This window comes from Hydractinia symbiolongicarpus, chromosome 2 (genome assembly GCF_029227915.1).
Source record: "Hydractinia symbiolongicarpus strain clone_291-10 chromosome 2, HSymV2.1, whole genome shotgun sequence".
In the NCBI taxonomy this organism is placed as follows: domain Eukaryota; kingdom Metazoa; phylum Cnidaria; class Hydrozoa; order Anthoathecata; family Hydractiniidae; genus Hydractinia; species Hydractinia symbiolongicarpus.
The window spans coordinates 31,121,709-31,138,080 of record NC_079876.1 but is presented as its reverse complement, the minus strand read 5'-3'; the positions used below and the strand labels follow the sequence as shown (position 1 = coordinate 31,138,080).

Genomic DNA, 16,372 nt, shown 5'->3' with positions numbered 1-16,372 from the left:
TTTAATTATGTATATTTTTTAATTATAAATATTTTTTAAATATATATTTTTTAATATTTTTTAATATTTTTTAATTATATATATTTTAATTTATATACATTATTACTTGCCCAGCATGTTACAATATGATAAGTAACCGTGTATGGAAACCGTCAGCAAATTGTTTTAACATTTTGAAAGAATTGTGTCGTTTATGTAAATCAAAAACAGAAACAGTCCAAGAATGGCTCCTTGCGGTACACAACGTTTTATTAGTTAAAATGGCATCGTTGTATCTTTGTATACTATGCATTGCTTTCGTTCAGTCAAAAAATTTGTAAAACATTTTAAATTGTTGTCCCGAATACCGTAGGATTTTAGTTTAGATAAGAATGTTATGATTTACAGTATCAAAAGGCTTTGGGAGAACAATGAATATCCCTTAGGGTAAACAACCTGTGATTAAAGGACTCTGATAATTCACTTATCAATTCCATGCATGGTCCGTTGAATGATAATTTAAAAAAATATACTTACACTAATGTCGTCAAACCCTGAGCTTTTGTTTGGTTGTAATGATGAGAAAGCACGTCGAATTTCCTTTCCGGTAAGTTTAGATTCACTCATTGAAATATCGCAAGTATTTAAGTAAGAGCTATCGCCTTTTTTAGAAGATGGAATTTTTGCAGCTAGGTCCTAAAGCACGCGATAAATTAAACTGTAGTGAAGCTGAAGTATTTTTTCCTAGGTTACTTTTGGAACATTTTAAGGCTTTTCTTCTGATATCCTTTTTAAAAGGCACTGGATAAATTGTGAAGCCAGTTTACTACCCAAATATACCGAGAGAAGCTCAGATTTTCAAAAGATTAATGTAAAAATAATGCGACTGATATTTTCGCACCAAAGTTTCTGTCTAGCAAACGAACAAGTTGAAATGAAATTCAGCTAAAAAATACTAATTAGTACGCTATTTATCACCTACCCCACGTCTGTAATTCCCTCTCTCTCCCCCCCCCCCCACCGCTATTTCCTGATTTCCTGTTAAGCGGATAGGTAAAAATCTTAAAACGAAAAATGTTGGCCGGCTGTGTTCACAGATTATGCTTTTTTTTTAAATTATTACAAATGTCTTATAAAACAAATGTCTTATTAAATAAAACAAAACAATGCAAGTTAAAATAACTAGAAATAATTATAAGGAGGCTGAAAAAACCTAAATTTTTTTCTAAAACCACATATAAAAAATTATAATGAGAACAGTATCAACATCTTTTTTTCCTTAGGAGAATACCTCATTCATGAATTGAAAAATTGATTGTTGCGAATCCACAAAACTTGTTCATGGTCTAATTCTCGCACATAAATTGTCCCTTAAACAAACTCCGCATAATATTAAATAGAAAATACTTGGGCGAGGAGATAATGTGTTTTATATATTTAGCCTTACCGTTCCTACGAAATTGCTATTTTTGTTAAAAATTTTGTTAAAATTTGTTGTTTGGCAGAAAAATTAAAAAAATAATTTTCCGATGTGCGCATGAATACAAAAAATTAAATAAAAATAGTATATCCAAATTCTAGGAAGTTCTTCACTTATATTTTTTACTTTTTCTTAACTTTGGATGGAAAAAAATATATTTCCTTTAACGCATAGCGGACTGCAATTGCCAACTCGTCCTTCTTGATGCACATTTGAGGGGTTGTGAAGTGATTATGTTTAGTTGGATGACTTGGATTTCTTGTGTAATTGGACATCGGACCATACACATACTCAGCCTTTTTATAGTGTTTTGGACAAGAGGTGGCTTTTCCAGTGCGGTTATGCTTCACAACACATCTCCATCCTTCTTCGTCATCTGTAAGGTGTAAACCTTTAGGTGGTTTATCATTTGCATTTCGTAGCAGACTGGACTTGCCAAAATTAAACTCGAACACCAAAATTGATCCACCAGGGTGACCATTTTCCAAAGCATAATGTTTCGCATCTTTGAAATTTGGTGTCAAGTAGAAACCATACCCATCAGAGAAATCCTGCTTTTCTTTTCCTTTGCTCAAGTCTATCCCTATATCAAAGATAGATTGAGCTGCCTTGTGACTTGTACCGTGATACCAATATCCATCTTCACATGGAGTGGCGATGTACGAAAATCTTAAATTCGTCGCAAAAAATTTACTGTGTTTATTTCGAACATTTACGAATACTATGTTAAGATATTCTTCGTCATTTTCGCGTGGCTGTTCTGTGGTATTATATTTGTCTGGTTTCTCAAATTTTTCTTCTATCTTTTGTGGTTGATGTGGATATGGATCAGTAGGCAACGTATCATTCAAGAAATCTAGATACCGTTCCACCCAATAGAATAATCTCTGATTTTCAAACAGGTCGATTCCGCGAAGCCATTGTGATAGTTCCGAAGCTTTCTCTTTTGAAAATCCAGAGCGCTCAAGTACTTCTTCCAGTTTATCTTTCTCAGGTACATCTTCTTCATCATCTAGGTTGTCTTCAAGAATTCTTTTAACATAGTATATATTGGTTTGGTGGTCTGGAATATTGGATTGGCAAAGCTTAACGTCTTGTATTACATCTTTTTTCAAACCAAACACTGTTTTCAGTATTGAAAACTCATCTGTATTATCTTCTGATGTAATGTACCTAAAACATAATCTAATGAATAAATTTCATCATTAGGACTCAAAATATGTCCAACGTGATTGGCTAAGATTGGAAACATAATACATCATCTTATATTTTACATTTAAAATATGCTCGCCAAAAATCTGGGGAGGGGAAATGTTTTTAGTAAAAAATATTCGAATAATTTTTTAATGTTATCAAAACGAAAATTTGAAAACAAAGCTAAAACTCATCCTTGTGTGACATGCAAATGTAATTTTATTGTCTGCAATCATTTATTTACGACGGCTAATAAATATCTCTATATAAAAATGTTCCGTTTTTTAAAAACTGAATTTTCAAAAGAAGCAACGATAAGTTAATTTACGAGTTACGGTAAATTAAATTAATTTTTTTGTTTTCTTTGTCTCTTTCCCAACTTGAATGTTGTCTGTTTTATCTCAAAAGTTTTAATTATCCCCCCCCCCCCCTTTGATTGAAATATACAACAAATTCTTTGGAAAAAAGTTTACGATTTATTTCGTATTTTTTAATAACTATTCATCGCATAATACAATATAACATGTATTTTTTCAGACAAAAACATTAGAACTCAAAAAATATATGTTAAACTCATCGATAAAGCCAGAAGAACAGTGGCAAAGATTTTTTATGTAAGTTTTGATGACATCAGCAAAGTCCCGTTGTTAGATCGCAAAAATATATTGTATAGAGCTTGAAACACTAATCAAGAGAATGTATAGCATGATGTACTTTCAACAAACGGTTAAAGGGAAAATTAACTTTAAATTTTTTTGATGAAGCCAAAACAACCCGTCTGTTCTAAAACGGGTGGACTAACTCATCTTTAGCAAATTAATCCCACTTTGGTCCCAACTAGTCCCTAGTTACCTGCGCGTTGAAAAACAACTGACGTCACCACCTCGTTTACAAGATCAATAACACGTTAAAATAAAACAGGCGGTGTCTTCATCAAACTGCAGCTAAACAACGCTGTTGGCATACGTAAAATTTCCTCTAACATCTATAATCTACATTGTCATGATCAAGAAAAAAATTTGTTCTTACTTAGAATTTTCGTCCTCTTCTTTAACCTTTTTTCGCTCAGATTCTCCCACTTCTTGCACTGGCACTTGCACTACCACTAAAGGCGGTGATGTGCACGTGGTCGCCATTCTGGTTTCTCGTTGATGCAATATCTCTGTCATGATAACCTAAAAGAGAGGTTAAGTTAATATTTAAGAAATTTCTTGTTTTTCAGAAGTTTCTTATTTTTGCTCTTGTTCTTGATCTTGTTCAACGTTCAAAAATGATATCGTAAAAAAATATTTTTCACAAATTATATAGTCGCTGCTTCTAAAAATGAGACTCAATTGAATTCTTTTTTCATCCTTTATTAATTATTGAAAATTATTGAAAATTTGCTATTTTAAGCTATTTTTCCCTAACGTTTTCCCTAGTAACGACCTTAGGGATGCTTAACTTTGAAAATTATTCATTTAAAATCTAACCAATTAAAGAACTCAATTGGTTAGATTTTGAATGAATAATTGTCAAAGTTAAATAATGCTTCCAAAAATGTCAAACCCAACCGCGTCCCCAGTGCTCTTCTGCCCACATGATATTCTGAAGGGATATATCCGTAATGTAGAAAAGCCCTTCGCACGGGCTTGTTTGAACTTTCTTCTAAATTTATTTAAAATTAAAAAATGAGATTTCTCAAAAACATCATAATTTTCCGTTGAAATGACCTTTTTTAGCGTAATTCGGGGCAAAACGAGTCACTTAAGGGAACAAACGTAAAAAAAACTAAGAAGTCAATGGTTTTTTGAAAAAAAAATGAATACAGGCTTAAACAATGATACAAAACCTTAAAACAAACCAAAAAAAATTTACACTGCCATTTTATTTGATATACTGCAATAGTGTGCTGACTCATCTTACCCCAACAGTTGGGGCAAGATGGGTCACTATAGAAATCCAGGAACAAAGGAGAAAATATCGAGTTTTTAAACTTCTATTAGATGTCTAACAAAAGCAAAATTTAGTACCACTACTTAGTAGCAACAAGTTAGCATGTTAAATGAAAATAAAGTACAAAAATATAGCAACAAAAATCCTAATTATATATAAATCGTGTATAAAATAATTAAAATAAAAAACAAAAAAATAAAAGTAGTCACAGAAGTCACAAATAGGTTTATCTGAAGAACAACATAGTTGATGAAGCCATACTGAACACTTTATACACTGTATCCAGTTTTCTCCTGGCAATGACTCGTGCCACCAATCACCGCAAACTAAACATTCGCAATCTTCTACATTCTCCAAAGATAACTTATGTGGTGATCCTGTAATAATTTCTGATTCTTCACTTCGCTTCGCTTTTTCTTTTTATTATTTTTATTATTACAGGATCACCATATAAGTTATCCTTGGAGAAATCTGAGACTGAGACAAAGAAACCATCAAATTCGAAGAAACAACCAAAGGCGAAAAAAGAAACATTAAAAAAGAAAAAAAAAGACTAAAACAAAAACGACACCACCAGTTGTAGAAGATTGCGAATGTTTAATTTGCGGTGATTGGTGGCACGAGTCATTGCCAGGAGAAAACTGGATACAGTGTATAAAGTGTTCAGTATGGCTTCATCAACTATGTTGTTCTTTAGATAAACCTATTTGTGACTTCTGTGACTACTTTTATTTGTTTGTTTTTTATTTTAATTATTTTTTACACGATTTATATACGGTTAGGATTTTTATTGCTATATTTTTGTACTTTATTTTCATTTAACATGCTTACTTATTGCTACTAAGTAATGGTACTAAATTTTACTTTTGTTAGACATCTAATAGAAGTTTAAAAACTCGATATTTTCTCCTTTGTTCCTGGATTTCTATAGTGACCCATCTTGCCCCAACTGTTGGGGTAAGATGAGTCAGCACACTATTGCAGTATATCAAATAAAATGGCAGTGTAAATTTTTTTTGGTTTGTTTTAAGGTTTTGTATCATTGTTTAAGCCTGCATTAATTTTTTTCCAAAAAACCATTGACTTCTTAGTTTTTTTTACGTTTGTTCCCTTAAGTGACTCGTTTTGCCCCGAATTACGCTAAAAAAGGTGATTTCAACGAAAAATTATGATGTTTTTAACACAGACATGTTCGCACACAGTGCAGTTTAAATCAGTATGTTTTTTCCAAGCAAAGAACTCATGCTTGCTTGTACTTTTGCGTTTGTAATTTTGAACAAGTCTAGCATAACATTTATTACAGATTTGTACAGGGTGTAGCTCTGCTTTGTCGTTACACACGTCTATAAATAAGTGCTTCTGAATTTTTTCTTTAACTTTTTCGTTAAGAACATTAAAATTGTTTCTTTTATCCTTTGACAGAAGAAACCCACAAATTCTGCAAAGTTTGGCTAGGTTCAAAACGTGATCAGCAGCCATATTTGTTTGTAAACGGCAGCTAGGTTGGTAAAATCATAGCTCTAGTATATGTTGAAATATCTCTTTGCAAAATATGTAAGCACTTCAAAAGTTTCACTAAATAAAAGAAGAATGTGCGGTTTTTCTAAAAATATATAGTTTGTTGGCCGGAAAACTTTTGTTTGGGTGATTTTTTGCTGAGAATTTGTGAAATTTTTTTCACTAGAAGTTACTACTTCCCAGGGCCTTTTTGTAACCACAACAATTGCAAGCGCGATAAAGATTATGTTTCTAACTTCCCTGGCCACATATACCATGGCAAAACGTTTGGTTTATTTATATGTAATTCCGTTTCTCCTGAAATGGGTTGTTTGTGCAGGGATGCAAATATGATGACGTCATTTTTACGCCTTATTTGCGGTTGTTTTGAAATTTCAAAATTAGCGCATGCGCAGACTGAATTTCCCGCTTCTAGGCGAACTTGAATGACCGTGAGGGACTGTTTATATAGAATAAACGGAAATTGTATTACCCATATTAACGGAAGTTTCCTCAGTAAGGGTAATAAATTTAACAACTTTTACAATTTTTTCTCATACGACATTTCCTTACCATACTGGCAACACATTTATCCGCCGCTAACCTGTGAAAATTCTACGCATGCAGCCATTAAGAATACGCAGAATACGGCTATAAGTTAGTCGTTAACTTGTGAACAATCGGGAATCATTACATAAATGCTGCATTTGTTATATCGGCAAAAATTATTACATGCATTCTTAACATCAAATCGGCTTGTGTGACAGAACGTGTATTATTGACATAACATGTTTCCGTTTCACGCATATTTTTTATCGTTTTGCGAATTTTTTACACTCATTGTTTCGCGACCTGTTTTCAGTATCTTTTTATAAATTGCACTGAATATAGGTGCTTATATGGAGTAAGGGTAATTCCCATAACTAGCTACAACAAATTTGGGAATATGGAAATAGAGGAAATTGAATTTTTTAAATTTTCAACTGAAATCACATAAGCAAAAATTCTTTAATCTGAAATGAATAGAAAGAAATTATGTGCACTTATCATAAATCTATCTCGAAGTTTATTTGTATCCGATATCCGATTGCGTGGATTATCAAATTAAAACGAAATTGGTTATTAAAAAGGGGAGGATCTGAACGTGAAAAATTTGATTACCTGACCGTTGATGAAATTGAAGCAACAAAGTTACAGATGTATAGCATCTCACAACAAGAATCCTACCCATCAGAATTCGAAAACCTACAATCACATAAGGAACTACCAAAATATCACTACTTGTAGCTTTGAGACCAATGATGCAGATCAATTTGATTCGTGTTGGAGGAAGAATTGGTTTAATCGATATACCATTTGAGTCGAAGCACCAAATGATAATCTCGCCGAAACACTACATTGCACGACTCATAATTCAACACATTCATCATACAAACTTCCATGTTGGACAAAACGCCACACTAGCACTATCAAGACAAAATATTTGGATTCCTACTGGAAAATCTTATGTGAAGAATTTGATAAATGCATGGACATACTGCAAATCAAAGAAAGTCAAGCCAATGTCACCACTTATGGGAGATCTACCAATCGATCGTTTTGCTGTAGGTGAACCATCATTTAATCGATCAGGAGTAGATTACTTTGGTCCGATGATTGTCAAGAGAAGTAAGAGGACAAGACCTTCATCTGGAACCGTGAAAAGGTATGGAGCATTGTTTACCTGCATGACGTCACGTGCCGTTCATATTGAGCTAGCTGGAGATTTATCGACAGATAGTTTCATCCTTGCACTTCGACGTTTTATCTCAAGAAGAGGAAACCCCAAAACAATCACCAGCGACAACGGAACCAACTTCGTCGGCGCAAATCGTGAACTAAGAGAGCTGGTAACGAATCTGAATGAGACAAAACTTCGAAAAAAGTTAACAGAGAATAGTATCGAATGGAAGTTCAACCCACCATTTTCACCATGGATGAATGGAGCGATGGAATCTATGGTAAAAATCACTAAACGAGCGTTGAAAGCGATAGTTCGTGATCGCGTTTTCACCGAAGAAGAGTTACGTACATTCTTCACTGAAGTAGAAGCAACAATCAATAGCCGACCGTTGATTTCTAGCAGCAGTGACGCAGATGACTACCAAGCACTAACGCCAAATCATTTTCTCATTGGAAGAGCGTCGCAAAATACACCTGTAGATTCTGTATTTACAGACCTCGACGATCCCAAAAGATGGAGAGCCGTACAGGCTGCTTCAAAAATGTTTTGGAATAGATGGAGAAAGGAATACCTGCCTTCTTTGACAACACGTGCTAAATGGAATACAAACGACGACCAAATTAAGGAAGAAGATCTCGTGATAGTTAGAGACCAGAACGTCTTAAAAAATCATTGGCCGCTGGGACTTGCGAAAATCTTTCTTGGCTGCGATGGCATCAACAGGGCTGTAGAAGTGAAAACTGCTGACGGAAATTACATTCGTCCCATCCGATCACTTGCGTTACTGGAACGCAGTGCTAAATGAAAATGTCACCTGAACTATGCTTTGCATACGACGGTAAATTGTGTTCTTTATAGGTGTACATAATTCGTGAAGAAACAACAACGACGTTGTAAAATTCGATGATAAATCTTGGGCAAATGATATTGCAAAGCGATGATGAAGAAAACGGAATGACGTACATAAACGACGTACATAAACGACGTACATCTTTAACGAGTCCGACGTAAGCAAGCTAATCAATTATATCAAATAAGGCGTCACTAGATGGACAGTCGTTCATAGACGAGTGCTCACTGGTGGGGAGTGTTTTGAACATAAACGATGAAGATCTGTCTCGGTGATGGAGACCCGTCACGTCACATTAATTTTAAATGGGTTTTTATAGTTTTTTTGCGCACTTTTAACATTGTTTCTAATCTCCGTACGATTAGGACAAGCGTGTGGTAAAAGTGAGAATCGAAAATATCGTAATTCTTGATTGAAATCTTAACGTAAAGAGTTTCTTCAAGCAGCAAAAAGGAAGCAAGCGCAGTAAACGACGCAAAGCTATGAAACGTCATCATCATACTGTACTAGACCGACCGATGTACCGTATTTTATTCTACCACCCCCGTGTGTTCGCATAGTTGCGTCTGCTTTCTTGTGTATCGTCCGCGCACAAAACATTTCATAGTAGTCGAACCGATCTACATCGCATCACGATAATTTACCTATTCTTATTTATTATTTTACCGTAAACTTTCACTTGACAAATTTATCACACTCCCGGCTGGGTGTTTCATATCTTATCATTTAATCTGTTTTAACCACTTTATCTGTATGGATCGTTAGTGTTAGAAACATCATTAGTAGCAGATAGATAGGAACATTAGCAGTTGATTAAACGTAATCACTATACATAATGAATAAACGAGTTAGAGCGACCGTTAACTCAACCGGAGTTTTAAATGAAAAAGTAAATTCCCTAAGGACTAGTCGAAGTGGTCATATGGGCATTATAACTAAAATAATTAATCGTTTATCACTCCTTCTAACAGAGCAAAATAAAGATTTAGAGATAGTTAACATGTCAAATAAACTTAATGAGACACTCGGAATAGTTGAAAAAATAACTTTTGAGCATAATAATCTGGTCTTCACGGAAGAGAGTGAGGCTGCTAACCAACCTTTAAGAGAGCAAAAAATAAAAATCGACCAAATAAAATCTCTTTGTGAGGAATATTTTAAACATTCTAACGCTGATGATAATTTAGAAACTGATAATGCCATAAGTCAGGACTCACGTCACCGCTCGTCGTCGCATCGATCACCTTCAAATCACTCTAGATCTTCCAGGCATTCCAGTTTATATCATCACTCTTCTCGCAGCAGTCAAAAAAGCCATCATAGTAAGTCCCAATCGACATCATCTTTAAACTTTCTCCTACAGAGGAAGACTGAATCTGCTGAGGCTCAGTTACAGGCAAAACTTGCGGAGGAAAAGCTAAAAAGGGAATTAAATTTATTAGAACGGAAGAGAGAGATAGAGCTTAAAATATTGGAACAAAAGAAAATGCTAGAGAGAGACGAAATAGTAGAAAGGTTGAACGTAGTGAAAGATAAAGCTGAAATCGCCAGATTAAGAGAGAGTATAATAGAAGAACATGTTGCTTCAGAAGATATGTCCGTTAGATCGCAAATTACACAGCCATTAATATTTAGAGAGAGGAAAAGCTCGTCTTATTATGTACCAACCACCGAAAACCTTCGAATATTGGGTAGCAGAATTGACAGAGAAGAGAGAAATATTTCATATCAGATAGACGTATCATCTCTACAACATCCTAAAAACGACACTACTTTCGTTATACCTAGTGACATCAACAAACATCATTCTAAACCACATTCTTCGTCTTCATCAAACCATTCAACAAAAAGCCGTCACTTCTTCAACATTGATGATGTACCGTCTGATGCATCTTCGTCAGTCAATCAAAATTCGTATAAAAATCAGACTAAATTACTTCCATGTTTAAATCAGAATAAATCTCAAACGAACCGTTCAGAACTAAAAGATGTCGAAAACAATGTCTTCAATAATCCGGAAAATATCGATAAATCTCGTTATCAACCGATTGATAAATTTATTGACGATCTTATTGAAGGACAAGAAACCTTATAGAAGATGCAAATGCGATAACTACCGCTAGGGTACTTCGCTGGGAGTATGAATCAAGGAATCTACCAGTTATTGATCTGTTTAGGTTCGATTGTTCACCTAATAAATGGCCAGAGTTTGTGGAAAACTTTAAATCTAGAGTACACCTGAAGGTTTCCTTTGACGATAACACAAGGATGGAGAGGTTGATTAGTGTATTGGACGGTGAGGCTAAGAAAACGGTGTTATCGATTGGTGCAAGTGGCACATTTTACGCATCTGCATTAAAAGCATTGAAACGTGACTTCGGTAATCCTGTTGTTGTATCATACTTTAAATTAAAAAACGTTCTCGATCTTCCTCAAATACCACCTCGCGACAGAACATCTCTCCATCGATATCAGCAGCTTCTTAATTCTAATAATACTTGGCTAATCTCCATGGGCTACAAATCTGCTATTAATTCAAATGAGAATTTAGCAAAGGCTGTAGCTAGATTACCTCACCACTTTTGCAATCAATTTTACAAATTTTCGAAAGGCAAAATTACGAGTGAGAATAGCATTAATTTGATTGACTTTGAGAAATGGTTGAGTTGGAAGTTATTAGAGCAATTCAATCCAATAGCAAATTTAATCGCAGATCAGGAACAGAATAAGATTAAAAATGGAAAGGAGTCGAAGAGAGATGAGAAAAGAGTGAGAACATTTGCGACAGGTGCAGGTAGTGAACGCAGCATGGTCCGTTGAATGATAATTTAAAAAAATATACTTACACTAATGTCGTCAAACCCTGAGCTTTTGTTTGGTTGTAATGATGAGAAAGCACGTCGAATTTCCTTTCCGGTAAGTTCAGATTCACTCATTGAAATATCGCAAGTATTTAAGTAAGAGCTATCGCCTTTTTTAGAAGATGGAATTTTTGCAGCTAGGTCCTAAAGCACGCGATAAATTAAACTGTAGTGAAGCTGAAGTATTTTTTCCTAGGTTACTTTTGGAACATTTTAAGGCTTTTCTTCTGATATCCTTTTTAAAAGGCACTCGATAAATTGTGAAGCCAGTTTACTACCCAAATATACCGAGAGAAGCTCAGATTTTCAAAAGATTAATGTAAAAAAATGTGACTGATATTTTTGCACCAAAGTTTCTGTCTAGCAAACGAACAAGTTGAAATGAAAATCAGCTAAAAAATACTAATTATTACGCTATTTATCACCTACCCCACGTCTGTAACTCCCTCTCCCCCCCCCCCCCCGCTATTTCCTGATTTCCTGTTAAGCGGATAGGTAAAAATCTTAAAACGAAAAATGTTGGCCGGCTGTGTTCACAGATTATGCTTTTTTTTTAAATTATTACAAATGTCTTATAAAACAAATGTCTTATTAAATAAAACAAAACAATGCAAGTTAAAATAACTAGAAATAATTATAATGAGGCTGAAATAACCTAAATTTTTTTCTAAAACCACATATAAAAAATTATAATGAGAACAGTATCAACATCTTTTTTTCCTTAGGAGAATACCTCATTCATGAATTGAAAAATCGATGGTTGCGAATCCACAAAACTTGTTCATGGTCTAATTCTTGCACATAAATTGTCCCTTAAACAAACTCCGCATAATATTAAATAGAAAATACTTGGGCGAGGAGATAATGTGTTTTATATATTTAACCTTACCGTTCCTGCGTAATTGCTATTTTTGTTAAAAAATTTGTTGAAATTTGTTGTTTGGCAGAAAAATTTTTTCCGATGTGCGCATAAAGACAAAATATTAAATAAAAATAGTATATCCAAATTATAGGAACTTCTTCACTTATATTTTTTACTTTTTCTTAACTTTGGATGGAAAAAAATATATTTCCTTTAACGCATAGCGGACTGCAATTGCCAACTCGTCCTTCTTGATGCAAATTTGAGGGGTTGTGAAGTCTTTATGTTTAGTTGGATGACTTGGATTTCCTTTGTAATTGGACATCGGACCATACACATACTCAGCCTTTTTATAGTGTTTTGGACAAGAGGTGGCTTTTCCAGTGCGGTTATGCTTCACAACACATTCCCATCCTTCTTCGTCATCTGTAAGGTGTAAACCTTTAGGTGGTTTATCATTTGCATATCGTTGCAGACTGGACTTGCCAAAATTAAACTTGAACACCAAAATTGATCCACTAGGGTGACCATTTTTCAAAGCATAATGTTTCGCATCTTCGAAATTTGGTGTCAAGTAGAAACCATGCCCATCAGAGAAATCCTGCTTTTCTTTTCCTTTGCTCAAGTCTATCCCTATATCAAAGATAGATTGAGCTGCCTTGTGACTTGTACCGTGATACCAGTATCCATCTTCATATGGAGTGGCGATGTGCGAAAATCTTAAATTCGTCGTAAAAAATTTACTGTGTTCATTTCGAACATTTGCGAATACTATGTAACGATATTCTTCGTCATTTTCGCGTGGCTGTTCTGTGGCATTATATTTGTCTGGTTTCTCAAATTTTTCTTCTATCTTTTGTGGTTGATGTGGATATGGATCAGTAGGCAACGTATCATTCAAGAAATCTAGATACCGTTCCACCCAATAGAATAATCTCTGATTTTCAAACAGGTCGATTCTGCGAAGCCATTGTGATAGTTCCGAAGCTTTCTCTTTTGAAAATCCAGAGCGCTCAAGTACTTCTTCTAGTTTACCTTTCTCAGGTACATCTTCTTCATCATCTAGGTTGTCTTCAAGGATTCTTTTAACATAGTACATATTGGTTTGATGGTCTGGAATATTGGATTGGCACCGCTTAACGTCTTGTATTACATCTTTTTTCAAACCAAACACTGTTTTCAGTATTGAAAACTCATCTGTATTATCTTCTGATGTAATGTACCTAAAACATAAATCTAATGAATAAATATTGTCATTAGGACGCAACTCCAACGTGATTGGCTAAGATTGGAGACATAATACATCGTCTTATATTTTACATGTAAAATATGATCGCTCAAAATCTGGGGAGGGGAAATGTTTTTATTAAAAAATATTCGAATAATTTTTTAATGTTATCAAAACGAAAATTTGAAAACAAAGCTAAAATTCATCCTTGTGTGACATGCAAATGTAGTTTTATTGTCTACAATCATTTATTTACGACGGGTAATAAATATCTCTATATAAGAATGTTCCGTTTTTTAAAAACTGAATTTTCAAAAAAAGCAACGATAAGTTAATTTACGAGTTACGGTAAATTAAGTTAATTTTTTTGTTTTCTTTGTCTCTTTCCCAACTCGAATGTTGTCTGTTTTATCGCAAAAGTTTTAATTATTTCCCCCCTTTGATTGGAAAAAAGTATACGATTTATTTCGTATTTTTTAATAACTATTCATCGCATAATACAATATAACATGTATTTTTTTCAGACAAAAACATTAGAACTCAAAAAATATATGTTAAACTCATCGATAAAGCCAGAAGAACAATGGCAAAGATTTGTTATGTAAGTTTTGATGACGTCAGCAAATTCCCGTTGTTACATCGCAAAAATATATTGTATAGAGCTTGAAACACTGATCAAGAGAATATATAGCATGATGTACTTTCAACAAACGGTTAAAGAGAAAATTAACTTTAATTTTTTTTTGATGAAGCCAAAACAACCCGTCTGTTCTAAAACGGGTGGGCTAACTCATCTTTAGCAATTTAATCCCACTTTGGTCCCAACTAGTCCCTAGTTACCTGCGCGTTGAAAAACAACTGACGTCACCACCTCGTGTACAAGATCAATAACACGTTAAAATAAAACAGGCGGTGTCTTCATCAAACTGCAGCTAAACAACGCTGTTGGCATACGTAAAATTTTCCTCTAACATCTATAATCTACATTGTCATGATCAAGAAAAGAATTTGTTCTTACTTAGAATTTGCGTCCTCTTCTTTAACCTTTTTTCGCTCAGGTTCTCCCACTTCTTGCACTACCACTACCACTAAGGGCGGTGATGTGCACGTGGTCGCCATTCTGGTTTCTCGTTGATGCAATATCTCTGTCATGATAACCTAAAAGAGGTTAAGTTAATATTTCAGAAATGTCTTGTTTTTTAGAAATTTCTTATTTTTGCTCTTGTTCTTGATCTTGTTCAACGTATAAGGTTCAAAAATGATATCTTAAAAAAATATTTTTCACAAATTATATAGTCGCTGCTTCTAAAAATGAGACTCAATCGAATTTTTTTCATCTTTTATTAATTATTGAAAATTATTGAAAATTATTAATATATTAATTATTAATAAATTTGCTAATTTAAGCTATTTTCCCCTAACTTAAATTATTCATTTAAAATCTAACCAATTAAAGACCTAAATTTTAAAGAGTTTGCGGAAAGTATGGCTAATTCTCACATCATATGAGACAGCGACTGAGTCATCTTCAAAATGAAATATTTATTACACTCAGATGACCACAAAACATGAAATCTGTCATACAACTTAGATTTGTATATTCGACAATGATTTTGTAGCATCTAACAGCATTTCAGGATAAGTTAAAAAAACTTTGGGAATTAGAGAATAAATAATAAAAACACTACAGACACTCTACAAGCGCTTAACTTGTTGGCAGACCAGTAAATTTCGAGAAATTGTTATTTCGAGAAACTCTAATTTCAAACAAAAAGAAGATTTCTCGACAAATACAATTTTTTGATGACACGCTTACGGAGTCATATAATAGTTATCGCACAGTGCCGACTAAAACATCAGAAATAGCTTTTGAGGTTTTTATGTTTTCGTTTACATAATTCACAAGCGGTTAAGTAAGTAATATATACGAGAATTGAAAGACGAAAAAAATATTTTTATCACGTGAATGGAAAACTTCACTAAGCAATCAATACCTACCATTGTTATTTAGACGGATTATTAAACAAAAACTTGAATTAATTGTAGCAGCTCCTACAGACAAGAAACGAGAATAAGAGAAAGAAAAAAAGGAGAGGAAATGCTTTTTATTTAATGCCGTGGTAGAGTATTTGGAAACATTTAAAGCTCTTTGAAAAAGTTAAAAGCTCCTTGCAAGGTCATATACATTACATTAAGGAAAGTGAAGACACCGCCGTTATCGTAACTGAAAATATTGTGTGGATGTATCATTAAAAAACAAAATTGTTTACAAAATTACGTGTCGGTGCTGCAACGCATGCTATGTCGACCAGGCAAGCTCACACTTAGCTACTTTGCCGTATCCGTAAACATCAACGCAAAAACAGTCCTGTAGGTATCTCTTTAATAATAGCCGTCGTCTGTCTGTCTGTGTGTCCGCGAAAGCCGTGTCCCGTAACAGAAACACTAAATTTTTAAAATGCGCATCAATACCAAATGCGATATATTTCTGTCCACTTTGTTGCGACGGGTTAATTTAAAGGACGGACGACCCCGTGGATTTTTCCACGGGCTAACGACTAGTCTCTATAATAATAGCCGTACTTTGTGTGTTTAAAAGGGTTACTGATATTCCTTTGATCTTACCGCGAATTTTTAAAAACCAGGGGGTTGTTTTATTGGAAATCTTATGATTTATCGAAATAAATTACAAAAATTAATTTATTTCCTTGCATAATTTAATTAATTTAATAGATAAACCTTTAATTTGAAAAAAAAATTAAG

At 33.9% G+C, this 16,372-nt stretch overlaps 3 protein-coding genes across 3 annotated transcripts; 1 reads left to right on the top strand and 2 right to left on the bottom strand.

Moving 5' to 3' along the window:
* Positions 1 to 1,496: 1,496 nt before the first annotated feature.
* Positions 1,497 to 2,649, bottom strand: LOC130627690 (uncharacterized; the record flags this gene model as incomplete). The annotated part of the gene is made up of 1 exon (XM_057441401.1): positions 1,497 to 2,649. A coding segment is annotated over one exon (1,068 nt), but the record flags the coding sequence as incomplete, so codon positions are not given.
* Positions 2,650 to 7,383: 4,734 nt separating this feature from the next.
* On the top strand, positions 7,384 to 8,613 carry LOC130630114 (uncharacterized). The gene has a single exon (XM_057443511.1). The coding sequence runs from the start codon at positions 7,384 to 7,386 to the stop codon at positions 8,611 to 8,613; it is 1,230 nt and encodes a 409-aa protein (XP_057299494.1).
* Positions 8,614 to 12,048: 3,435 nt separating this feature from the next.
* Positions 12,049 to 14,914, bottom strand: LOC130630658 (uncharacterized). Its single transcript, XM_057444234.1, has 2 exons — positions 14,628 to 14,914; positions 12,049 to 13,604 (listed from the first exon to the last, which is right to left on the bottom strand). The coding sequence occupies exons 1-2, from the start codon at positions 14,759 to 14,761 to the stop codon at positions 12,554 to 12,556; spliced, it is 1,185 nt and encodes a 394-aa protein (XP_057300217.1). The 5' UTR covers positions 14,762 to 14,914; the 3' UTR covers positions 12,049 to 12,553.
* Positions 14,915 to 16,372: the final 1,458 nt, after the last annotated feature.

Coding starts and splice junctions, on each gene's coding strand:
- LOC130630658 (XM_057444234.1), bottom strand. CDS start 14,761: ATGACAGAGATATTGCATCAACGAGAAACCAGAATGGCGACCACGTGC. Junction 13,605..14,627: donor GAAGAGGACGCAAATTCTAA/GTAAGAACAAAT, acceptor TTTATGTTTTAG/GTACATTACATCAGAAGATA.
- LOC130630114 (XM_057443511.1), top strand. CDS start 7,384: ATGATGCAGATCAATTTGATTCGTGTTGGAGGAAGAATTGGTTTAATC.